This window comes from Equus asinus, chromosome 29 (genome assembly GCF_041296235.1).
Source record: "Equus asinus isolate D_3611 breed Donkey chromosome 29, EquAss-T2T_v2, whole genome shotgun sequence".
Taxonomy (NCBI): Eukaryota; Metazoa; Chordata; class Mammalia; order Perissodactyla; family Equidae; genus Equus; species Equus asinus.
Genome location: NC_091818.1, coordinates 34,758,525 through 34,784,131, shown reverse-complemented (window position 1 = coordinate 34,784,131; position 25,607 = coordinate 34,758,525). Strand labels below are relative to the sequence as shown.

Genomic DNA, 25,607 nt, shown 5'->3' with positions numbered 1-25,607 from the left:
GCTATTCAGCCTTTCATTCATTCGTTCACTTGTTTAACTCACTCCGTTTGTAAAAAAATGCTAAGGTATTTTGAAGTAAAGTTATCTTATTGCAGCATTATTTACAATAGCCAAGATATAGAAATAACCTAAGTGACTATCAACAGATGAATGGATAAAGAAGATGCAGTGTGTATATATGATGGAATACTGTTATATATATATAATGGAATATTATTCAGCCATGAGAAAGAAGGAAATCCTGCCATTTGTGACAATATGCGTGGAACTTGAGGGCATTATGCTGAGTGAATAAGTCAGACAGAGAAAGATAAATACTGTATGATATCCCTTATACGTGGAATTTAAAAAACCCAACTCATAGAAACAGAGAGTAGAATGGTGGTTCCTAGGAGCTGGGGGATGGGGGAATTGGGGAGATGTTGGTCAAAAGATATAAACTTGTAGTTAGAAAATGGGTAAGTTCTGGGGATCTAATGCACAGCATTGCGATTATGTTCACAATACTGTATTATATGCTTGAAAGTTGCCAAGAGAGTAAGTTTTAGATGTTCTCATCACAAAACAGAAATGGTAATTATGTGACGTGATGGAGGTGGCAGCTAGTGCTTTGGTGGTGGTCATATTGCACCATATAAGTGTGTCAAATCAGCACACTGTACACCTTAGACTTACACAATGTTATATGTCAATTATATCGCAACTGGAAAAAAGATATCTTGACATTTCACCCTAATAATACTTACCATGAATATCCACCCCCCATCCTTCCAAGGAAGGAAGGAAAGAAGTTTCCGTATATAACCAAAATAACATTATTACAATTAGCACAGTTCATAGTAATTTTTAATATGCTCCAGTATCCAGTTCATATTCAGGTTTCCCAGCTGTGGTCAGTCACATGCTGAGTCCACTTTATGTCACTGTAGTCACTTCACATGAGGAACAAGGCGGTGGAACTGACTGAATGATCTCTAAGGCTCGTGTAAACATGAACGGTTGACGTTTGATACCTTTAGGAAGTGCTGCTCTGATTTTGTTCATTTATCTCTTATTCCTGGAGAAGGAGGATTCAGTTTGTAGACATAAACCATGGCTCTGTAGCAAGAAGAGGTGGAAATTTGGAAATTGTTTGGTTCATGGACTCAATTGAAACAGGTTGGGGGTGCCTCACACCAGGCTTGACGTGTAGGTTGGGCAGACCTGGCGCTCCTGGGGTTAGATAAATTGTACCCTGGCCAGAGAGAAAGAGGCACAATTAGAGTGACAATGAGGACTTTGACAGTCCTTTTGAGTTCATTTTGTGTTGTTGTTTGAGATGCTGGTGTTTTATTCAAGGAGACTAAATGCTGGGTGTCTCAGCTTACCTGTCTAAAGAAGCTCCAGTCGTTCCAGAACTGAAGAATGACAAAGTCATGCAGTGACTGCCTAGCAGATAGCTGTGCTCCCAGCCCTGGAGGTCACTGGCCGGTTAGCACATTCTCTGCATCATGCGGGTGCCCCTAGGGAGCCTCTTCCCAGCTTCTTAGCCTCCCCACCCCAACCTGCCCCAGACCACCTTTTCACGTGAGTGAGCTATGAGGGGACGTGTGTGTGTGTTGGGTGGGTTGTATGTGGAGAGGAAGCAGGATGGAGAGCTGAGGCTTCCTGGAAGATTTATTCCCTTCAGGAATTCCGGGCTTCCCCGAAGGGGTGTCCCTGCCCTGAGAGTCCCAGAAGTCAGCTCCTCCGGCTGATGGACCTTTCACCCCGGGTCCCAAGAACCAGGACACAGAGGTCGGGGACTTGAGGCAGCGCTTGTTTTGGGAGCCTCCTCCTCTCCCTCACCGAGGAAGAGGGTAGGGATGAGCCATCCAGGTCCCGTGGAGAGTTGGTGTGAAGGGAAGGAGGAGCCAGGGCCTGTAGAGCAGGTGGGTTGAGTAAGCAGAGATTGCCCATCCCTTACAAAGTACAGAAACCACACTTGTTGGCGGACATGTTCTGAGAGCGGAGTATGGAGCAGGACAATGACTTTTGTTCCAATAAATGTGGCAGAAGATCGCATTACTTTTTTTTTTTCATACACTTAAAAAAATTGTGGTGAAATATACATAATATAAAATGTACCATTTTAACCACTTTTAGGTGTCCGGTTCAGTGGTATTTAGCACATGCACGTTGTACCACCACCATCCATCTCCAGAACTTTTTCATCTTCCCCAACTGAAACTCTGTACCTACTAACCACCCTCGGTAACCAGCCCCTGGTAACTACCATTCCACTTTCTGTTTCTATGGATTTGACTCCTCTAGGTGCCTCAGAGAAGTGGAATCATAGAGAATATGACCTTTTGTGACTGGCTGCTTTCACTTAGCGTAATGTCCTCAAGGTTCATCCGTGTTGTAGCATGTGTCTGAACTTCCTTTTTAAGACTGAATAATATTGCATCCTATGTCTATACTACTTTTTGTTTATCCATTCATCTATTGATGGACACTTGGGTTGCTTCCACCTTTTAGCTATTTGAATAACGCTGGTGTGAACATTGGTGTACAAATATCTGTTTGCATTACATTTTTTAAAGTAGACTTTTTATTGAAGTATAACATATGCCTTATATTTTTGGTGACCCCAACACACTTCACACTCACATTGAACCTGAACTTGTTATAATATATATACACAAAAGTTGACAACTGGGGACAAAATAGACAAGGTTCAATGATAAAATGTATTCTAACAATATCACGTATTATATATAATAAATAATATATTAACATTATATATAATTTATATAAAATATTATATAATTAATAATATATTAATATGTGTCAATGTATTATTAATATTGTGTATAATTTATATAATACGCATAATATAATAATATATTATATATTCATAATATAATAATGTATCCTATATTATATTATGAATATATAATATTGTTAGAATACATTTTATCATTGAACCTTGCCTCTTTTGTTCTGAGTTGTTAATTTTTGTGCACCTAACTGTACAGTTAATCTTGCTAGATCCAGTTCACTAAACCAGCCTGTCGGGATCTTTTAGAATTCTGCATCTTCCACCTGGTTTACTTTCGGGTCCCCCACAAGTATCATGCTCATATCCTCTCTCTCTCCCTACAAGTCCCCATGATCTGTGCATGCTGTTGGAAACTCCCCCTGCTCAGCCTGTTTCTTTGGGTGGTGCTATGCAGCCATTCACCTGTCTACCCAACTTTTCTCGCCTCTAGTCCCATTCTTCACTTCGTTCCTAAGGATATCATGAGGAGACTTGTCACCTTGTGATATGTATGCCTGCACATTTCCATACTATAGCAGTCTGCAGAGCTGTTAAGAACTAAGCCAGGCTGGTCATACATCCTGTTAGGGTTTTTTGGTAGGTAATAGTAGCCAACAAAAAGTTGTAGGTGAGTGAGGGTTAGCTATTCTCCCAGAGCCTCACTACCAGGTTATAATGAAAGCAAGTTTCAGACCAAATGCAGCGTCAGACGCGTGTTAAACAAACATGTGTTAGCAATCAGGTGGAATCCAGTCCATATGTTCTGTTCCATCACCTGAAGCCCCTAGTCTGTGCCTCTTACTGCCTCTTAGGTCCTCTGACCGCCACTTGGAGTGAGAGCTTCCCTTGAGGCAAATTTGCCAATATTCCAGAAGCAGGATTCCATTTCCCTTATGACAGGCGCCAGGCAGCCAGGATTCCTGCAGACCAATGGCCGGACCTTTTTCAGGTTCAAATCTAAGAATAGAGGCTATGGACCTTGCTGGATGGATTCTTGTACACCATGCGTTTAAGAATAGGGAATTTCTAAAATATTTTACCTCATTCTTAACACTCGCCATGGTAATTAACAAACCCCTAATTTCATCAAGAAAAAGATCATTTCTGACGTTCATTCTGCTAACTGGCTGAGGGTCTGCTGTTACTCAAATACAGAGAGCAGAAGTGCTTCCAGCTGTGACTTCTTGAGTAAGGAGTACGTTTTGCGAGATTGCTTCGCGTTGCTGCTTGTATAAATTGTTCGCGTTTTCTCATTTCTGTGTGGTATTCCATTTTATGAAATTTAGACACCCATTCTACACTTGATGGACGTTTGATGGTTTCCAGTTTGGGGCTATTGTGAATAAAGCTGCTAAAAACATTCTTGTGCATGGCTTTGGTCAATAGAGTATGAATTATTGATTAGGGTGACTGTCCCTAGAATTGAAATTTACATTCACTGGTACATGGAGTTTATCATATTGTCCATGCCAATTGGGTTTAAAGTCAATTGAAGGCGTTATACAAAACTATAACAAAGGAATGAGTTTAGTCTAGTATACTTCTGTTTAGCAAATCCGTGCTGGTACAAAAACAGATCATTACTTTTGTGTTCCTTGACTGTAATAAATATTCTAAACCAGAAGTTCAATTTCCTGAAGGCTGAGATTCTCATGTGAAAGTACGTGGTTTCCTCATGCCTCTTCTAGAAGGGGTGGGAAAAGAACCTTTTCATTAATTCTGCAAATAGGCAACATTTTCTAATTTTAGATCTCATTGGGAAGAAAAGTCATGAATTACTAAAAACTCTGAGAATATAAACTAGTTTCAGGGGTCCCCGGAATTAGAATGAATAAGGTTTTGAAATATTCATTTATGTTTTTCTTTCCATGCCATTTTGGGTATTGTGATGAGAAAAACCTATGTGCTGATGATTTAGAATCCCTGAATACTCTTATAAAAATTTAATTCCACCCATATTAACTAGGCTTTCAAGGCTTTTTTAGAGGGCCTGTTTTCCTCTGATAGGTTGCTTGAGGGAAAATCTGTTAGCCCAGAGAATTGATGGATGGAAGTGGAATAGGGAAACCGAACTCTGGCTGGGGGATGCTGCATTGATTTAAATTTTAAAAGAGTCTGTGTTTTATGAAAGTGAAGAATTAAGTTAGCACTCCCCTTGACAAGAATGGAAAAATTCTGGTGACCTATACCACACACATACATTTAGGGTATCACCACCTTTTTATAGCACCTAAGAATATTTTGAACAACCCTACACGAGGGGAGTCTGGCAGTGTGAACCTACATTACAGATGTGGCAGTCCTGTTCCGGGGGCTCTTTCCTACACATACACCTGCACGTGTGATAAGATGACATTTGTACAAGGTTATTATTGAAGCTCTGTGTGTAACAGCAGAACAGCGGAGGCCACCAAGCCTCCATCAGTCAATATGGGAGCCGTTAAAGGATGGATGTGTGTACAGTGGAATGCAGTTGTTAAAAGAGAATGATGATCTGTGTTGTGATATGGAATGATATCCAGCTACATTGCCAAGGGAAAGGAGCACAGTAGAGGAAAGTGTATAAAGTGTGCTATCTTTATGTAAGAAAGTTGGGGATACCACAATATGCAGGTGAATTTGCTTATATTTGCATAAAGAAACACTGGAAGGATAAATAAGAAAGAAATGCATATGGCAGCAGGCAGAGGGGAATGGAGTGACTGGGGGTGGATGTAAGAATGACTCCTTCTGCATGTAGCTTTTTATATTGTGTTGAATTTTTGAATCACATAGAAAACAACTAACCAACGAAAGTGAGTCTGTCTGGGCATGCCCTTTGACACTGAGCTAAACAAGAGTAGGTGGCAGCAAGGGAAGCTGGTTGAATGCATCGTGAAGGAGTGAGGCCATCCACTCCAGTTCTTTTCTCAGAAGCTAAGTCAGTGCATCCAGTTATCCAGTCAGCAAATGCCTGTTGAGCCAATCTACCAACCCGACATGCTGGGCACTATCCTAGGTGCTGTTAGTGGGAGCCTTCGGGTCCAAGCTTTCATGGAGCTGGCATTCTTGAAGAGACAAACAGACTACAAGCAGATCATGAGCGAGGGAGAGAAGAAGGCTCATGCTGCTGGGGCCTTGGGAAGGAGGTGAGAGGAGTCCATGTGAGGGCAGAAGGGAGGTTAACTGCTGGTCTATATTCCTATGTGTTCGTGGTGCATTTGTGAACAATATTGTTGCACACGTGATAATAAAGTGGGGTGAATTTTCACTTTTAATCTTTTGTTAGAGCAGTCAGTATACTCCAATCTACTATTGTGTTGGCAGGAGACCGGAATTTAGTTGAATAAATAAAAAGTTGATTTGACCATCATAGTTTGTTTTCACAACAGTGGGGCTGTATTGAGGATAATGTTATCTATATGATTTGTGACTATAACCATAGGTTATTCAACAGACAAGATATTACTATCACAAGTCTATTATTTTTTTTCATTCAAAAAGTGGTTAAATGTATATTGTCCCTTTACTATGACATATTAGCTATGGAAAATTGAAACACACATGCACACACACAGAGTTCTCACATTCCATGTATCTTCATGACAGTCATTGTCTGAAAATACCGTGGAGATATTTCCACAGTAGATAATGTAGACATTTGAAACATATTTCTCCTGTGTTTATTTTGTTTTTTTCTTATTCTTGTTTTTTCCTGGCAGATTTCTTTTTCATAGTTTCTGAATCAGATGAAAGATTATTATGGTTATTTTTAAAAGCTCCTATGATGAAATAGTTTTTGAAAGAGAGGTTTTTCTCTGTGTCTTTGGGTTCAATTAAATTTTGGTGAAACTTGAGAAACAAAGATCAAAGCCATAGAAAAATGTGATGGTCAAAGTGCTTCTTGCCTCTCCAAGTCTACAGGAACTCAAGTCTTGCTCAGATATGAAGGAATAACAACACAGACTGGCAGCCAGACTTGGGAGTCTGGAATTTTCTTGGAAACCGAAGTCCAAAATATAGATCTCTCTGGAGCCAGTATATTCATAAACAATCCTAGGTTTGTGATTTAGTTAAGAAAGCACCAGAAAGCAGATTTGTTTTAAGAGTTAAAAAAAATGCAGAGTGATACAGATCCTTATTTCCTAATCATGATAAGCTCCACTCTGTAGAATAGTAAGGAAATGTCCAGGCATCCCAAGATCCACTGTCATCCTAGGAAATGACACGGAGTGATGGGGGAAGCTTGCCATTCATTGTATTTCCCTGTTCAAGATTCTTAAGAGACCTGGACCATCTTTGGGGACTGGCTGTTTCAGAACTTTGTCACATCTGTTCTCTTGGAATCTCAGGGTGAACTCAGGAGGGCGTGGTCTTTGCGTCCTCGTAGATATAGAAAAAGAGAGGCAGTGACTGCGTGAGCTCTTCCGCTCTGTCGCCTGTACTGGCCCTTACAGGAGTGTTTGACAGCATCGCTGGGGGCGTCACTCGAGCTAGTCCTTGCTGGTGTGACTGTTCACATTCTCCATCACCAGTCGCATGAGGCAACCTCGCAAAAAGTGTTTGAAATGCATTAAGCAGCTATGCTCAAGGACAATGCAAGGGATCTGGGAACTGTGTGGGTGTGGATCTGGTGCTCGCTGAGTTGCGTTTTCTTTCCGAATTTAATTTCTAGAGAGGAAATAAGAAGAACAGGGATGCACAGGTGAGAAAGGATGATGGGGAAATTCAGTGAAGGTGGGCTGATTCTCTGATGCCTTTTGCGGTTTGGGGTAGCACTTGAACAAGACACGTTTTTAAAGGAAGCCAACCCACAAGCAGTGCGCCAGCCTCTGAAATCTTTCACAATTATTTTTAGGCATTCTTCCTCTGCGAATGTAGTCCATACGGGCTCCTAATAGGAGACCAGCTACGCTGAGTGGAGACTGCGTGGTTTTGCCACATCTTTGGAGGAAGAAGTTTGTTGCTCATCACAGAAACCAAAGACTGCTTTTCTTGGGAGCAACTAACTCTCTGTTTCCTAAATATGCAGTCAACACTGTTCTCTGCTGTCTACTTCACCTGAATATTCCCAACCAGACTTCTGACATCTTTCGCATACAGCAGGATCTTTAGCTCTTTTGCGGGTCCATGAAAGAAGATGCGTGTGTGTTCACAATAGTTTTAGTGTTTCGCCAAAGCCCAAATTCTGTTAATTTCATGAATAATAATAAATGCATTCTTTTATGAGCATATTTTCCCGAATGAACAATTTGTATTTCTGGCCTGTTAAACTGCTGATAAGCATTTGGCCGTATCTCTGAGAGTCTCAAGGCAGTCGGACTGAATGGGTGTAAAATATGATAGTAACAAGGACAACAAAAATAGAAAGAGCTGATATTTGGATATCGCATTGGGGCTCACTAGACAAAATTTCTTTGTTGTTTGTGTTATTCAATGGGAGAGGGATCAAAAGCACAGACAAAACAGGCTCAGTGGGGTGACTTGAGTCAGCAGCATTTAATTCTAACCAATTAAGGTAATGGGGTCTTCTCATGTTGGTGAGAATAGCTGAGAGGGCAGCGCTTAATTAATGAGAGCATGGACAGAGAACGTTCTGAGTGGGCTGGGAAGAAGAAATGAACATCACACCAGAGAAGGGGTATCTCCTGGCAAAATTCTGTCGAGCAAACAGCGGCTGGGATTCGTGTCAGGGGCAAACTTATTTCCTGACAAGTTGGGTTAGGGAATGAAAATAAACTCTGAGAGTTTATTTTTTTAAATATATATATATATATGAGTATCTTGTGTGTTGGTGCTTATTAATATTTATTAATAAATTTGGTCATTTGTTTCTATTCAAAAGTTGACCTTTTTAAGTAAACAACAAGAATTCGTAACCCGCCAGCACATCTGTATCTTTATCAACCAGTTTTCTCACGTCTGAGGTTGTCGCTGGTGTGTTTTCACTACCAAGTTCTTGGTGCTTTTTTCTCACCTTGGGCTGGCGACTTGCAGGATGTGATACAAATACTGAGCTGGCTTCTGAAAGCCTGGTTCAAGTGTATCCCAAAACAATAATAAAAGTCACTGGCTGTTCCCCCCTCTTCTTCCCAGGATTGTTGAATGACTAAGTAAGAAATTAACTAAGATGATGGATGTGCAAACCCCTAGCACAGGCCTTGGCAGATGCGTGCTCAATAAAATGGTATTTTCCCTCCCTCTCAGTAGCGCTTTTCAGCCTTCCCCCAGAGTGTTCTCCCGTGTGGGGAGGAGTAAGCACAGGAACTCAGGCCTCTCTGGGTGTTTCACAGACTCCCGCCGAGGACCACTGATGCTGCAGGAAGATGGGCATCATGATCTCGTGCCTTCACTGCCCCTGCACACATACTGTAATTTGAGAAGTTTGGCGTTAGTGGCTAATGTCAGACCAGGCAGAAAGGAGTGCTCAGTATATTCACCCCAAATATGTTTTCATATTTCACATCCTTTGAAATTTGGGCACTTATGTGTGGTTCATAAGGCAATTCTCTTAAGCAGAAGGCTAGATTAACACACACTCATTCCCCAGCCATTCTGGACATCGGGCATTTGCATGTACAGCCATAATGTGGAAATCTGCTGAGAACGCACCTGGAAAGTACTCAGAGTTTGGTGGATTTGAGTTCCATGCAGAGCTTTAATGGTAGACTTGTAACTGAAGGGTAAGAGAATGGCCAACTCAGATAAACAAAAATAAAAAAGAAATCGTCCTGCTCATCTGAGCATTTCTGGAGCAGCCACTAATTACAATCTTCAGTTACTCATGAATTCAGGGATTCTTACAGAGAATTCTCTGATAGTCCAAAAATTTCACTGTGGTTGTTAGTTTTTATTTCTATTGACCCAATCTTACTTTAAGAACAACTTTTGACTAAAGAGCAACCACCGCATGTTCCATCTACGTTGTCGCATTTAATCATCCCTTTGGCCCTGTGATGTGGGGTATACCCCCGTGTTGCAGATGAAGAGACTGAGGTTCAGGGAGGCTAAATGCAAGGTCACCTGTTGAGTCATGGAGCTGGGCTGCGACTTCACCTCTCTGACTCAAGACCCATTCTCTCTGTCTCTTCACTACTGCCTACCCACTGGTGGAAATGTAGTAAAATGTCCTGCAAGATAGGAGGAGGCCAGAAAAAGGCTAAAATGATCTTGAATCATCAATTTCTGAGTAATCAAGAATTGACCAATATTTGAGAGAGTTAACTTCCGTTTCTTCATGTAAAAGTATTGATAAATATTGTAAGGAGCAAATGAGATAATGGATTAAAAATACTTTGATAAGTACGACCAGCAATAAATATGCAATAATGCAATATTTATTGCAAAAAAATGCAATTATTGCATATGCAAAAATATGCAATAAATATGCAAATGTGCAGAGAGCAGAAGGAATGGAAAGATGCTGCCACGCTTCGCATGTGGTAGATAGTAAGAGTTGGTGGTTGGGAATCCACCCTCGTGTTTTCTTGACTGTTAGAAAGGATGGATTCCAACTGTCTGGTAACTGATGGATTCTTGTGTGAACAATGTCCCAGCCTAAAGAGTACAGTTATTTAATGCGTGTCTAAACGTTTTCACCTCTGGTAAAACAATGAAAATGTCAGTCACACAAGGGCCGCCTCCTTCACTTTTCTCCCATCACTGTTCATTTTCCGAGAACATCAGCTGAGACAGACTTTGTAATGCCTGGCCTCCTAACCGGCACACTGGGGACCGACATGTATTTGCTGAATAAATGAACTACAGAAGCCAGGCTTCGTTTATATGACTGTCTGTAAGTAGGATGACCTCTTTATTGGTCTTTATTTACATGAATAAGCTTATAAAATTTATTTTTTGGGTTTTTTTTTTTCTTTTAAAGATTGGCACCTTAACATCCATTGCCAATCTTTTCTTCTTCTTCTTCTCCCCAGAGCCCCCCAGCACATGGTTGTATATGCTAGTTGTAGGTCCCTCTGGTTGTGCTATGTGGGACACTGCCTCAGCATGGCCTGATGGGCGGTTTCATGTCTGTGCCAGGATCAGAACCAGTGAAACCCCAGGCCACCAAAGTGGAGCACGTGAACTTAACCACTTGGACACGGGGCCGGCCCCCTCTTTGTTGTTGTTGTTGTTGTTGTTTTTTGGAGGAAGATTGGCCCTGAGCTAACATCCACTGCCAATCCTCCTCTTTTTGCTAAGGAAGATTGGCCCTGAGCTAACATCTGTGCCCGTTTTCCTCTATTTTCTATGTGGGATGCCTGCCACAGCATGGCTTGATGAGTGGTGCTAGGTCCACGCCTGGGATCTGAACCAGCGAACCCTGGGCCACCGAAACAGAGTGTGTGAACTTAACCGCTATGCCACCAGGCCAGCTCCTCTTTGTTTTTTTTTAATTGAAATTTTTATTGCGGTAATTGTAGATTTACGTGAAGTTCTAAGGAATAATACAGAGAGATCCCTTTATGTGGTTTCCCCCAATGGCAACATCTTACAACATTATAGCACAGCTTCACAACCAGGATGTTGACATTGATACAGTCTACCCATGTCATTCATATGATCTGCTGATTTTATTCAAATATTTTTTTAAAGTGATTTTAAAATAGTGAAGTATGATTGGGGAGAATAAAAGCCAGGTTGTGGGCTCCTGTGCAAAGGTGGAACCAGAACGTTTGGACACCTGGGGGATGAGCCTGGTTCCCAGCTGCAGAGGAGAGCTGAGTGTGGGATGACTGCGGGTCCCCAGTCAGGGGGAGAGGTTTTCCCAGGGTGGCCTGGGGCTGAGAGCAGTAAGAGACTGTTGGGCAGCCCATAGCAAGGAGGAAGCATCCTGCATTTTCCAGGGAAGACCGGCCCCCTAGTGGGGACCCTTCCCACCTTTGATCCCCCCTAACTTCCAGTCCCTGGGGCAGGAACATGTGCAGTGGTTTAGGCTTGCAGGAGCCCTAGGTCTCGTCTACACCCAAATCCTAGACCACGCCTGCCCCTTCTGAACCAGAATTTCCAGAAGGTTTGAGAAGAATTAGCCTCTGTCTTTGTCATCCTTTCCTTTCATGTGGTTGTTTTGCTTATTGGGTTCAGGCAAGCAAATAATTAGGTATCGGAGGGCTGGCGGTGCCTCTTCTTATTCATTATTTAGCACCCTCTTCCCAATCCCAGATCTTCTGTGCTCTCAGCAGCCCACACAGCATCCTGCCCGGAGTTAACTCTTTCCTCTGAGCCAGGCCTTCCCTGTGGATGTGCAGGCAGCCAGGAAGATACTCGCTGCTTCCACTTAGGCATAACCCAGGAAGGCAGTATTTGCATAATGTTCTTTTATTTGGTTTGCCACCCTGTGCCATAGATTTGGAAAATAGAAGACACACCTTTCACAGGAATTACCATTTCTTAAACAAATAACTACCTAAGAACAGCTTACTATGTGAGAACCCTGAGAACTTTTTCCCCAGGAAAACCTAATATAATAAAATGCTTGGGCAAAAGTGTTTATAGTATAATATTATTTAATAAGGTTTTGAGAATCCAATTTTTAAATTTGCAGCTTCTGGTGAAAATAATGTTACATTTTACTTGGAGAACAATTTAGTTGAAATGATCCTTTCCAGGGATTTGGAAAATGCACGTGTTAAATTATTCTTTTTTTAAGTCTTTGCATGTAATCAGGTCTTGCAGAACCTTGTCATTCCTGGCAGATTTTTGTCTCCGTCCCCACTCTTTTGGTTTACTAGGTTCTTCTTCTTCTTAAGTACGGAACTTTTTCTTTAGGGCGTATTCTGATATTTAAGTAAATGGATGAATACCAGAAAAAAGGATGGTGAGTTTCTGCCTGATTGCTTTGAATTTTTCTTTGGATCCAAAGATATATCTAAATGATGCCAAATTTTCACATATTAGAAAGCAACCAGATAATTAGGTTTTTCAGAGTGTCTCAAAATGTCCATGATTCTGTCAACACAGCTAACCTTGGGGCTGCATTTGCTTCCCAGTTTTATAAGGATTTTCCCTAATGCTTTTGAAAACTTTGGCTTTCTATATAGTACACATAGGCTTGTTTGTGTAAATTAAGGAAAATGTGCTTCCCCCCCACCTTTGTATGATATATAAAGACTTGAAGATGAATATAAAAATAGGCTGTAATCTGGCTACTCAGAAATAACCACTGTTAAGATTTTTATTTATTGCCCAGACTTTTTCTATACATAAATAGTTAATGGAATTACTTTCATATTATGTATTTCTTCCATTTCTCATTAAATGACATATCCTGGGCATTTTCTCATATTGTCCGTCTTTCCCCAAAATACTGTATGTGCCTTTTGAATCCCAAGAAACCCAGTCCCAGCTCGAACTGTGCATCATGACCCAATAAGGCACCGCCACCTCCATACTGAACAGGGCCCCAGTGTGGGTGGGGCTTGACCTGTCTTCTTTCCATCAGGGTCCCATGAGCGCCTTCTCATCATCCTCCTTCCTGCCCAGGTGTGTTTTTCTACATGTTTGTTTTTAGTTCTACTTTCTCATTTGCCAGTGTCCATCAGAGGCTGGAGGCTGTGCCCTTCATTGCCTGCTGAGTTTCTGCTTGTGCACATGGCCCTGTAGCCTGTGGGAAGCGGGCTTCTCCTCTTGGAAAGTGGGAGTTAGCCCCTGCCTGGAGCAGTGTGTCTGAGGGCAAACTGGGGTCGGCGGGGGGTGGGGGGGGGCGGTTCCTTTATGATTCTATTTCGTGTTTACTTTGCGGCCTGAGAGCACGTGTTCTCGATGTTGACTTCTTGTTCAAGCATCTCCTTCAAGATGGTGAACACACGTTTTAGTGGCTGCTGTGGGGCTGGCTCTGCGTATCAGGTAACCACATGAAGTGTGTCCTGGGTCTTTGACTACAGCTCACCAACCAAAAACCTCAGGTTTCAAGGTCAGGAGCTGCCAGGATGCTGGCTGAGGGCCCTTCAGCTCATAAGTACTGAGAATCAAGAAGGACAGGACCAGAGCACTGGCCCCTCCACCCCAACCTGGGTTCTCCACCCATGTCTGCACCCACTCAATGGATGTCAGATTTCTTCCGTCACTGCCAGTGCAATATTGAGGAAGACACATTGAAAACGTTTCTGGGCTTCACTGCCAGTCCCCATTTAATCTGACTTTTCTCTGCCCTTCTTACTGTTTTCCTTTCTCCAGTACACAGCCATTTTGTGTGTATAACTCACTTTACTGGGGTGTGAGGGTCTTTTGAGATACAGGTGACATGCTATCCATGCAATTCCCCGTCATTTGTCTCTATTTATTCACGTCTAAATTTATCCCGTGCACTGATGGCTTCGACCCCGGCGAGACCCGTGAGCCTCCGGTGGTCTGTGCACATCACTGATGGCTCAGCCCAGCGTATCCTCTGATTCTGTGATTCCTGTGATTCAAAGCTTTCCTTCTGTGTTCAAAGCTTTCCCCCTCAAGCATACCTCTTCTTACGTGGAGGCCTCATGCAACGTTATTCCAGCTGGCTTCACCTCACTCATTCCTTCCTCCCCCTCCATTCCTGCTCTCAGTCTCACTCTTTCTGCGTTCAATGTTCATTCATTCATTCGTTCAGCTGTTGTTGGAGATCTTCTATGTGCCAGGCCCTAGCTTGAGGCCACGTGTGCATGGATGAGTAGCACAGTCCCTGCCTCCCGGGAGCCAGGTAAGCAGACGAGTGTCCAAGATGGGGATTGCTCTGCTCATGGGCAAGGGCCGACGGAAACGCAGAGAGAAGTGGGCACAAGCCTATCCAGGAGTCAGGAAAGCCATCCGTGGTGAGCTGGATCCCTTGAAGAGTTTGCTAGGCCAGTGTGGGGCAGAAGGAAGAGAGCCTGCAGGCGGAAGGAACAGCACAGGCAGAGGCTGGAGGCAGAAATGGCGTGGCACGCTGGTGAAGATCGGCTAGCGGGAGGATCCGTGCAGGAATCCAGCGCTGAAGTTGCACTTGGAAAAAGTAGGCTGTGGCCACGTCTTGAAGATCCTTGTACATCAAAATAATAACATGGTCTTTATTATGTGCAAGACAGTGTCTGAGCGTTTTATAGATATTAATTCATTTAATCCTCGTAACAACTCTAAGAGGTAGGAACTGTCATTGTCTCCATTTTACAGATGGAAAAACTGGGCCCAGAGAGGCTAAGAGTTACACACGGTCTTTCAAACAGCAAGGGGTGGAGCTGGGATTCAAGCCAGGGAGTCTACTGGGGCGGGGTGGGGGGGGGGTGACTAGAAGACCCAGAGTTAGCTCTCCTAATGGCCCAGCTTACTGCCTCTCACTCCAGAACTGGCTGTTGTCCTGCTGGCCTTGGGGAGCCATGGAAAGGTGATAAGTAGTGGGGAAAAAGATTTGAAATTTGCACAGATAATCTTTATCTTTAGAGACAGATGGAGACTCGATCCAGGAAGACTGTTCAGAAGTCCCTGCCCTTGGGAGAATCTGGTGGAACAGTCTTTTAGAATCTCTTTCTCAGAATTGTGTATACTGAGAAGGCAATTCTAGAACGTATTTTTAAACTGGGATTCATTTATCACAAAAACATGCCCTATATGCTAACAGAATTTAATGTTTGCATTACCTAATAAATATGTTTGTGATCTAAACTATTTTGCAATATAATAAAAGGAATTGTTTTTGATTAGACTTTTCTTAAGTCCCTTTGGATCTTCTTTTCACATCTGAGTTGGATGGGAGACTGGCAGTTTCACTAACAGAGATTTTAGGAAATCACTGGAGAGGGAGGAAGGGCAAGTGGGTCATCTGTGATGGTGCCCCTAACCAGGACCTCTTTCATGAGGGTTTTTTTTTTTTTTTTTTTTTTTTGGTGAGGAAGATTGGCCCTGATCTAGCATACGTGCCAATCTTTCTCTATTTTTTATATGTGGGATGCTGTCACAGCATGCATGGCTTGATGAGCGGTGTGTAGGTCTGTGCCCGGGTTCTGAACCCACAAACCCTCGGCTGCTGAAGCGTAGTGCACGAACTTAACCACTATGCCACTGGGCTGGCCCCAGCATTGTTTGGTTTTTTACCATTTTTTTGATTGTAGAAAAGTATCCATAACATAAATTTTCCCATTTTAACCCTTTTAAAGTATACAGTTCAGTGGTATTAAGTACATTCACATTGTTGTGCAACCATCACCACCATCCGTTTTTATCTTCCAAAACTAAAACCCACTAAACAGTAATTCCCCTTATCCCCTCACTCCTGAGTTCCTGGCATGTGCCATTCTACCTTCTGTCTCTATGAATCTGACTACTGTAGGTGCCTCATATCAGTAGAATCAGACAGTATTTGGCTTGTTGTGTCTGATTTATTTCACTTATTATAATGTCCTCGAGGTTCGTCCATGTTGTAGCATGTGACAGAATTTCGTTCCTTTTCAGGGCTGAATCATATCTGCTGTATGGCCAGACCACAGCTTGTTTATCCATTCATCCATCAATGGGCACTTGGGTTGATCCATCTTTTGGCTGCTGTAAATAGTGCTGCTATGAGCATATATCAGCTGTCTGTTCAAGTCCCTCCTTTCAGTTCTTTTGGGTATTCTGTGAGGTTTTAACCCCTCCTAGATCTGAACTTGGGAACTATTATGTAGTTGTGTTCAGGGGCATGGAAGTTGCCTCCTCTGCCCTTCCTTTCCTACCATGTCGAATGAGTCATATTTAATATAATATTAGGGGTGAGTTTCCGGAGGAGTGTGTTTTGGAACTGGTTCTCCTCCCCATTTTTGTGAAATAAGCATAGGGGACATTAAACAAGAAGCATTTACTGGCGAGTGCCAAGCAGGAGGTGACTGCGCCCTGTGCTGTGGAAGTGCCGGTGGAGATGGGGGTGAGAGGGGAAGGGACCGGGAGAGCAACGCTCGTTTGAGCACAGTCTAGAAAGCAGACACTACGGGAATTATTGAGTTTGTATTTCGTGGTGGTGCATGGGGATGAGAGAAAAGGCTAGAGTGACTTCCAGATTTCTTGGGTGACTAGATGGTGCCATTAGCTAAGATGACTGGCAGATGGGGAGGGCGGTAAGAGATCACAGAGCGTGCATCTATTTTGGGCCCCTCCCAAATCAGGGGAGAAGCTCCATGGGCCTGCAGATGATCTGCAGGGTAGGATAATTACAACGCAACTGTTCAATGGAACTGGAAAATGAAATAAAGATCCTGTCTAATGAGTTCGAATTTAGATTCTTATCCAGAGAAGATGGTTATCTTTCTTTGTGGAGATTTCTCTTATCGTGTCAGGGTTTTATATTTTGGGAATCTGTAGTGAAGGTTCATATGCTCTTGGTTTGTTTCAAAGGTGGCAGATGAAACTAGGAGGGTAATTTGATGTTAAATGTTATAAGTATTTCCGCCTAAATTTTTGTACCCTACTTTGAACTTGGATTTGGGATGAGTCATACTTATGTCTTACTAGCACCTGCTTTGTCTAGCTCTATAAACCCCCTATCAATAGGCTTACCACTCTTCATTCCCACCAAACCTAGCTCTTCGCTTCCCTTGCTCCAAGTCCTGTCAGTATAGAATTGGAGTGAAGTATACAGAGAGAGGAATGGATGTTATGGGAGGGATAATGGGTTCACTTTGAAATATCTTCTTTTTTTTTTTTTTTGAGGAAGATTAGCCCTGAGCCAATCCTCTTCTTTTTTGCTGAGGAAGACTGACCCTGAGTTAACGTCCATGCCCATCTTCCTCTACTTTGTATGTGACATGCATGCCACAGCATGGCTTGACAAGCAGTGCGTAGATCCACACCTGGGATCCGAACCGGCAAACCCTGGGCTGCCGAAGTGGAACAGGTGACCGCAGTGCCACCGGGCCAGCCTTCCAGATATCTTGATCTTGAGATGCTGGTGGGACATCCAGGTGGGAGTAAGTAGGTGGTTGGATATAAAAGTCTAGTGCTCAGGATCGACTTGAGGCTGGAGGTAGCTATGAAAGTCACCCCTGTGCCCAAGGGGATGAGCTGCCAGAGAGAAAATCAGGCAGGAGAAGAGGAGAAGGCCAAAGAGAGAAGACTGTCTTCTTCTTTGTCTACTCCTGTACCCATTTTAGGTGACAGAGCAAGCGAGAGGGCCCAGATTAAGAGATGGCATCTGACCTGGACCATTCCACTATCTTCATACGCACAGTGCAGACTCCAGAGCAGGAAGGATGGGATTCAGCAGACAGGCTGGAGGAGACAGGATGAGACTTGGCAGCCACCTGGGCTGGGGGAGAGGGGCCCCGGAGGAGACTGTGAAGGGAGGTCAGGGGACAGGAGAATTAAGACAGGAGGTGTGTTGGGAGTCGAAGGAGAATGTTGAGGGAGGCGGAGCAGTCAAGATGCCAGAGGGGACAAGATGATTGACAAGTGTCCACAGCATTCGGCTGTTAGGAGGCCCTCATGACCTCTGCCAGAGTGGTTTCAGGTGATGGTGGTACATAATCCAAGAAGGGGTTCTTCCAGCGTGTTCTCTCCCTAGCTCTTGAATTCCAGACACTCCGTCAGTCTGGACATGATGCTTCTTATCGCCTGGCTTACTAAAAATACCCTTCAGCCATTCAGAATGTGTTCTAAAGACTTCCGTTCTGCGTTTTAAATGCCAGTATTTGAACTCAGACATCGCCACTCCTCTCTCTGGAGGCGTCTTCTAAAAACTCCTGTTACCTTTATTTTGACAATAAAAAAGGGTATGCTTTTATTTCCTGGGATGCCCAACCGCTAAGATGCTTGAGGAGCCGGAGTCTGTGGGAGTCTCGATGGGTCACAGGTAATGTGGATTAGTGACCCCAGGATCCTGGGGGACCTTGGACAGTAATATCTACCAGTTTCCCTTAACTTCTCTCCTGGGACTGTCCTTACACCACTTCCCTGAAAACCAGAGCTGTCATGGATTCCAGTCTTACTCCAGCTGTTTCTGAGTTCTGCTGTTCTATGAATCTTTTCCGCTGACACTGATCCTAATAGGCACAGAGTATTGAGTGCCCACCACGCTTAGGGCCTATATTATCTCATTTAATTCTTAAATTGTAGCCCTATGATATTAACCCTCTTTGCTGCCGGAGGAAACTGTGACTGACAAATTTTTTTTTTTTTAAAGATTTTATTTTTTCCTTTTTCTCCCCAAAGCCCCCCGGTACATAGTTGTGTATTCTTCGTTGTGGGTTCTTCTAGTTGTGACATGTGGGACGCTGCCTCAGCGTGGTCTGATGAGCAGTGCCATGTCCGCGCCCAGGATTCGAACCAACGAAACACTGGGCCGCCTGCAGCGGAGCGCGCGAACTTAACCACTCGGCCACGGGGCCAGCCCCGTGACTGACAAATTTAAGTAACTGTCTTAAAGCTCGTGGTTCCCAAACTTGCACATCTGTCCGAATACCCTGGAGGGCTTGTGAAAACACGATGCGCTCTATACAGAAGCGGAAATAGAATGATGTCCACCTGAAATTTACACAATGTTATGAACCAATGTGACCTCAATAAAATAATTAAAAAAAACCCCAAAACACAGACCACCGGACCCCACCCCTGGACTGCCGACAAAGTAGGTCTGTGACGGGTTTGGGGAAGTTGCATTTCTACCAGGGTCCCAGGTGCTGCTGGGGCTGTAGGGACCACACTTTGACAACCGCTGGTTTTAGCCACGCAGCTGCGCAAGAGGGTGGGGGTTCACGCCCCGGCGTGCTTGTGGCTTTGTGTAAGTCATCTCAGGAACTGCAGTGGAGGGAAGCCTGCTTGTTGCCTGGGATGGACTCCAGGCCTCCTAGTCGGAGATTCAGGTGAGCAGGGATTTCTCTTTTGAGTGAGATCCTGGCATGCATGGATGGACTGAGGCAAAGGGAGCATTTGGGGGCAGGAGCTAAGAGATGGCATTGCCTACATAGAATTGCAAACAGTGATAACATCGACTAAAAGTCGGTCTGCTTTGTTGTCACTCTGTGCCAGCGATTCTAAACAATGTCTGTGATAAATACTCTTCTCCCCACTCCCTTTATATATGCCACTGCCTGGCGACGAAAGATAAAAACACTACAACACCCTTCTTGGTTGGGGCTCCGGTAAGCTCCACCTTCAAGGGCCTCACCTTCTACTTCTCTATTATCCATGCATGAGTGCTTAATCCACTTTTTTTTTTTTTCTGAGGAAGATTAGCCCTGAGCTAACTGCTGCCAATCCTCCTCTTTTTGCTGAGGAAGACTGGCCCTGAGCTAATACCTGTGCCCATCTTCCCCTGCTTTATACGTGGGGCGCCTCCCACAGCATGGCTTAGCCAAGCGGTGCCATGTCTGCACCCGGGATCCGAACCCATAAACCCCCGGCCGCCAAAGCAGAACGTGCAAACATAACCACTGCGCCACCAGGCCGGCCCCTTAATCCACTTCTAATTGCTAAATCCTTCCTCCTTTGTCTCAATTTTAGTGCTAAAATAATCTAATTTAAAATACTCCAGGAATAAGTAAAATATGATAGTTTCATGGCAATGCCTTCTGTATCACACACTGTGCCAACCACTGGACACGGAACCTGTAGAATCCTCGTAATGACCTCTGTTATTGTCCCCATGTTACAGGGGCACAGAGTTTAAGTCATTTGCTGGGGATCAGATGGCTAGTGAGTTGGCAGAGCTGAGATTCCCACCAGGCAGCCTAGATCCAGGGCCCATGTCCTTAACCACTATGCTCCACTGCCCCTCAGGCAGACAGTCGGTGCTTAATAAGTGCACATTGGATGGTCACATGGAAATGGGTAGGCATATTAGATGCCAGCAGTCCAGGCAGCTCTGGTCTCCCGTAGTGACTCTGGGTCCACGCCCGGTGGCAGAAGATCCCGCTGTGTTGCATCGTGTCTTTCTCGCAGGCTGCTGCAGCGTTTACCTCCACTGTGATGAAATGTGTATTCCCTTGTGGGGGTGGTTATTGGTATTTATGGAGCATCTTATAGCTGAAGAGCTCCAGAAGCAACAATTACCTCTTTAATCCTCTTAGCATCTCTGAAAAGAGGGAAGTGAACTGGTGTAGCCTGCTCCTTCTGCCTCTTCTTGCTTCTCTCACTCCTGTCCCCGTAGTCTACAGAATGCACACAGCAGCAAGGTGAGAGCTGGAGAGGGGGCATTTGGAGGGAATAAGTCATTTCTTTCTTTCTTTCTTTCTTTTTTTTGCTGAGGAAGATTAGCCCTGAGCTAACATCTCTTGCCAATCCTCCTCTTTTTTTTTTTTTGCTTAAGGAAGACTAGCCTTGAGCTAACATCTGTGCCAGTCTTCCTCCACTTTATATGTGGGTTGCCACCACAACATGGCTGATGAGTGGGCTAGGATCGCACCTGGGATCCCAACCTGTGAACCCAGGCTGCAGAAACAGAGCATGCTGAACTTAACCACTACACCGCGGGGCTGGCCCTAGGAATAAGTCATTTCATGCAAGTCACGTTCAGAGCTAGGTGGAAGTTTAGGACTCCTTGCGGGGGCCTCGAGGTCACCTCACCTGCATTCCCACTTCTGCTGGCGATGCTTTGTACTACCTGGTAGCTAAACGGAGAACTAACCTTCTTCCTGCTGAAGAAATCTCACCAGCCACTTTCACTACCCTCCTTCTGCTCAAGGAAAGAAAGTTTGAATAACAGAATTTTGTTTTCTTCTCCAGCAGTGAATTCTTCTGTCTTGGCAACTGCAGCGTTCAAGACAAGCTATTCAGAGGAAGAGCAGAGAAAATGAAAGGGGAAGAAGTCTGGGAAACTTCTTTGGTGTTAGTATTTTTTTCCATATGCACGGATATATTACTCACATATGCATCCATGACTGCTTCTCAGCAGCCTCCGGGGCGCAGGCATGATCAACGGCCACTGGTTGTGACTGTCTTTGTTATGTGTACGGAACCGAATTCAATGGCGGCACCTGAAGATATTCTGCGAGGAGATAAGGCTAATTTTGGTCATCTGAACATGCCAATGGGATGCCGTGATGGTGCTGGAGGTCTCCTTGTGTATGCCGATGTTTTCTGTTACTAAGGGGGGAATAAAGCCTAGATAAATAAGATCCCTATTGCTGACGTTCAGGAAATTTTCAGACGTTAGGCTCTCCTATTTCAGGATTGTTGTTAATCATTTCTCTGGCCAGATCATGGTGCTCGCTAAGTGTGCGAAAGAGATAATACAGTTAGAGAAATACTCAGCCTTGGCTTCCTGTTCCTTTTTTCTCACGATCCTTCGTTATGATGTCTGGCTGGATTGGTTTCCTCCTTCCGGCCATTGACCATCTCTGCCCGGCCACTCCCTGTGTGTGTGTGTGGAGCAGGTGAAGGCCCCAAATTCCAGACTTTGGGAGACTCCAGTCTGTCTTTGTTGAGGGGCCATCATTCAGTCTCATGCTTTTGTTTTCAACCATTTACATTTTTTTAAGGAGCTGATTTCATACTCATGGAGCAGTGGCTCCAAGTTCAGGGTGATGTACTGAGCTAAGGTTCTAGACCTGAAAAAGGCAGAGCAGAGTTGGCATTCTGGAGGCTTCCCTCTTTGCTCATCCACGTGTCTGTGACCCATGACCTTTGTGATGGGAAAGACATCAATACAGCTCCAGCTGGGCTCTGAGCTCTGGCTTTCCCCCCAAGGCAGCCACCTGCTCCGCTCCGGTCCCCTCTCCTCTCCCCTCCTGAGTGCATTCTCTGCAGCCAACAGCACCCAGTCAGTGTTCCCCACTGTGTTTCCCTTCCAGATAGAGGAAAATGTATTAAATATGTGTTAGGAGAAAGGAAGGCCAGTCAAGGAGATCTTGAGATGAAACAGAAAGATGGAGGCACGCAATACTTATTTTACCTCCTTCCCTCCAGGAAGGCAACGATGGAGAGCTGTCATTATCCTCTACAGAATTACAGGATAGAGCTAAAGTTCTTAGAAATGCTGGGGAAGGCAGGAAGCTCTTCCAAGATGGCCGAGGGAAGCCAGCAGGGACATTAGCTTGGGGGAGGATGAGCTCATAAGAGGGGACCACTGTGCAGTGGAAATAATGACTTCCTTTGGCCTCCGCTGCGGAAAACAGCTTCTAGGGGATGGCTGAGGGAGTTCAGCCTGGCTTGTGGCTTTCTTTAGATGTTCTCCAGGTTTCTGACATGTGTTGAGTGGCTTGGATGGAGAGGCCATTCTGCAGCTGCTTATGCGGTGACCGTGACCGTGCAGCTGGCCGTGTGCCTGCGGAGGGCAGGTGTGAGAAGAACGAAGCATGGGCCTCCATTGTGTGCCCAGCTGAAATCTGTGTCCTTGTTGGTTTCTTTCTTTCTCCTCCGACCCCAGCCGTTTTCCTTTATGCCACCAATTCCTATCCAGTGTGAAAAGGTTTTACATCCAATTCCCATCCCATGTGGAAAGATTTCCTTTTCAGATTTGTGTGCTGAGCCCAGCAGAGCAGAGACGAGTAAGTGCTGTAACATTCTGCATGTTTTCACCCCTACCCGTACAGGCATTTCTAAGGAAGAATGCAAAGAGGCCTGAAATACAATGTATTAGTGTAACAGAGAAGCGAAGAGTATTTTTAGGAAATGTGGCTAAAGCAGATTATTGGGGTGAGTGAGTGAGTCAGGTGAGGGAAGAGCGGGGTGTTCTGGGTTGAGGTTCATGGCTGCCTCCAGCTGTCCCCAGAGTTGACAGACCAATGGGGCCTGAGGACACCTGGGCTTGTGGTGGCTCCTGGGAGACTGAGGGCTTCTGGAGGAAGCTGCACTGATTTTAAAGCCCGGTCTGTCATGGGAAATAAGTAGAGGCAAGCAGTGCGGTGAAGTCCAGAAAGGCCTGTGGCTGTGAACCACCAGGTTCAGTGGAGAGGCTGGCCCCCAGTGTGCCTGCCATTGGCCCCTCTCTCTGTGGAGGATGAGAGGCTGGTCAGACGAAGCTGTGGAAGCAGGAGGAAGGCAAGGCAGGGGCTGTGAGCACTGTGGAATCCTGGGAGGGAAGGCGGGGACTCTTACCGTGGAGCCTTTGCCACACCACCCGAAACTCTCTGTAATTCAGTTTCTTTATCAGCAAACAGAGTGTGTTAATACTTCCTCAGGGAGTCGTGAGTCCAAACAAGGTCCCGGATAAGGGAGGGTTGGAACTTTCCGAAGAAAATTGCTCGAAATGCCAAGATGTAATATTATATTAGCTGGGGTTTAATGCTTGATAGCAATATGAGTATTAATTGCCCCTTGTAGTGGCACTATTCGCAATAGAACAAAGTTCAACCCCAGGCAGGTGCTTCTGGTGTCCATTTGGGACTCTGGCTGCCAGATTGCGCAGAGGGCCTGAGGCTAAGGCACTTTCCCCACCTGGAGGTCCCGTGCCAACCCTGTGGTTGGGCCCTCCGTGTTGGCCAAGTTCCCTCTGGGATCCTCAACTTCATGTGTGTCTGTGACACCTGCTCCCATATTCTCTCTTGTAGAAAATAGCCATCACCACTGCGGTAGTTAATTTTTTGTGTCTACTTGACTGAGCCATGGGGTGCCCAGACATTCGGTCAAACATTATGCTGGGTGTGTCTGTGAGGGTGTTTTTGGGTGAGATTCACATTTGAATTGGTAGACTGAGTAAAGCAGATTGACCTCCCTAGTGTGAGTGGGCCTCGTCCAATCAGTGGGAGGCCTGAATAGAACAAAAAGGCTGACCCATCCTTGAATAAGAGGAATGCCTTCTGCCTTTGAACTGGGACGTTGGCTTTTTCCTGCCTTTGGATTCATGTTAAAACATCGACTCTTCCTGGCTCTCAAGCGTGCTGGTCTTTGGGCTGGAACTATCAGCTCTCATTGGACTCGAACTTGCTGACTCACCCTGCAGATCTTGGGACCTGTCAGCGTCCATAATCATGAGTCAGTGCCTTGTAATAAATCTCTTTATTTGTTGTTTCTGTTTCTCTGGTTCTATCGGTTCTGTTTCTCTGGATAACCCTGACTGATCCAGTCACCTGCCAAGTCCAGTCACACTTTGTGGTCCACCCAAAACGCTCCTTCTCGATTACAGGATTTTACGAGAGGGCAGTGAGTGAGCAGAGCAGTAGAATTTGGGGTCTCTCATCGTTTAGACTTCGTGTCACAGGCAGTGGTCGTGTCATAGTCATGGGGCCCCACTTTTAGAAAATTTCCATGCTTAGAAATGTAAACCTATGCAAAAGGAGAAATTAGGAGTTAATTTTTCACATTCCAGTGGGATTCCGCACAAGGTCCTTTTAATTAATGAGTTCCCTCTTTGATTTGGAAAATTTTGCTTTGCACTAACCCTTTCGGGAACACATGGGTTCCCTCAGATGAACTGTTCCTCTCTCATCAGCCTCGGCTGCAGAACATCGAGCGACCTTATTGATCAATTCATGAGGTTGCTCATTTGGTGACTTATTTCACAGACTGTTCTCCAACAGCTAGTGTGGACCTGGGAGTTGCCCTGTGGCTTGGAGAGCTTTGGTCGATTTGTGCCTTTTTTGTTAATTTGAGTTTGATTTTATTGGAGTCCCCCTGAGTCAGTCCTGGAGTCCTTTTCTAATTGTTCGATGCCCTCAGCGAGCCTCAGCTCCCTGGTGTAAGGATTCCTATCCCAGAAGAAAGGCGCCAGGTAACTGGAATCATTTCTGATGCACCCTTCAAGGGACTCCTGTCGTCAGGAAGAGGGTATCAGGCTCAAAAGAGTTCTGAAGGGTCAGCGGGACAGACTTTTCTCTCTGTTCTGACCACAGAACACTGTGTTCTACACAGACCCTTGGCCGGATTCAGGAAATGTCAGTGTTCTCTAAAATGGAGAATGTAAATTTGGGGAAGTGCATTACCCCCACTGTAAAAATGCCTATTAATATATCCTTATTAAATAATAAGCTAGTCGTATGGATTCATGGCTCCTTCA

At 44.6% G+C, this 25,607-nt stretch overlaps 1 protein-coding gene and 1 non-coding gene across 8 annotated transcripts in view; both read left to right on the top strand.

Moving 5' to 3' along the window:
- CAMK1D (calcium/calmodulin dependent protein kinase ID) overlaps positions 1-25,607 on the top strand; it is a 387,635-nt gene that overhangs the window by 67,504 nt on the left and 294,524 nt on the right. Inside the window, exon 2 of one of the 7 annotated variants that reach the window (XM_070500828.1) lies at positions 21,398-21,736. The exons of 3 other annotated variants lie outside the window; for them this stretch is intronic. In XM_070500828.1, coding sequence (XP_070356929.1) covers positions 21,398-21,736 — 339 coding nt within the window. The remainder of the gene's footprint in view (positions 1-21,397; positions 21,737-25,607) is intronic. 3 more of the 7 variants (XM_044762535.2, XM_070500826.1, XM_044762534.2) reach the window with 3 other exon arrangements.
- LOC123282171 (U6atac minor spliceosomal RNA) lies at positions 4,900-5,027 on the top strand. The gene has a single exon (XR_006522179.1). It is a non-coding gene; the product is annotated as a U6atac minor spliceosomal RNA (small nuclear RNA).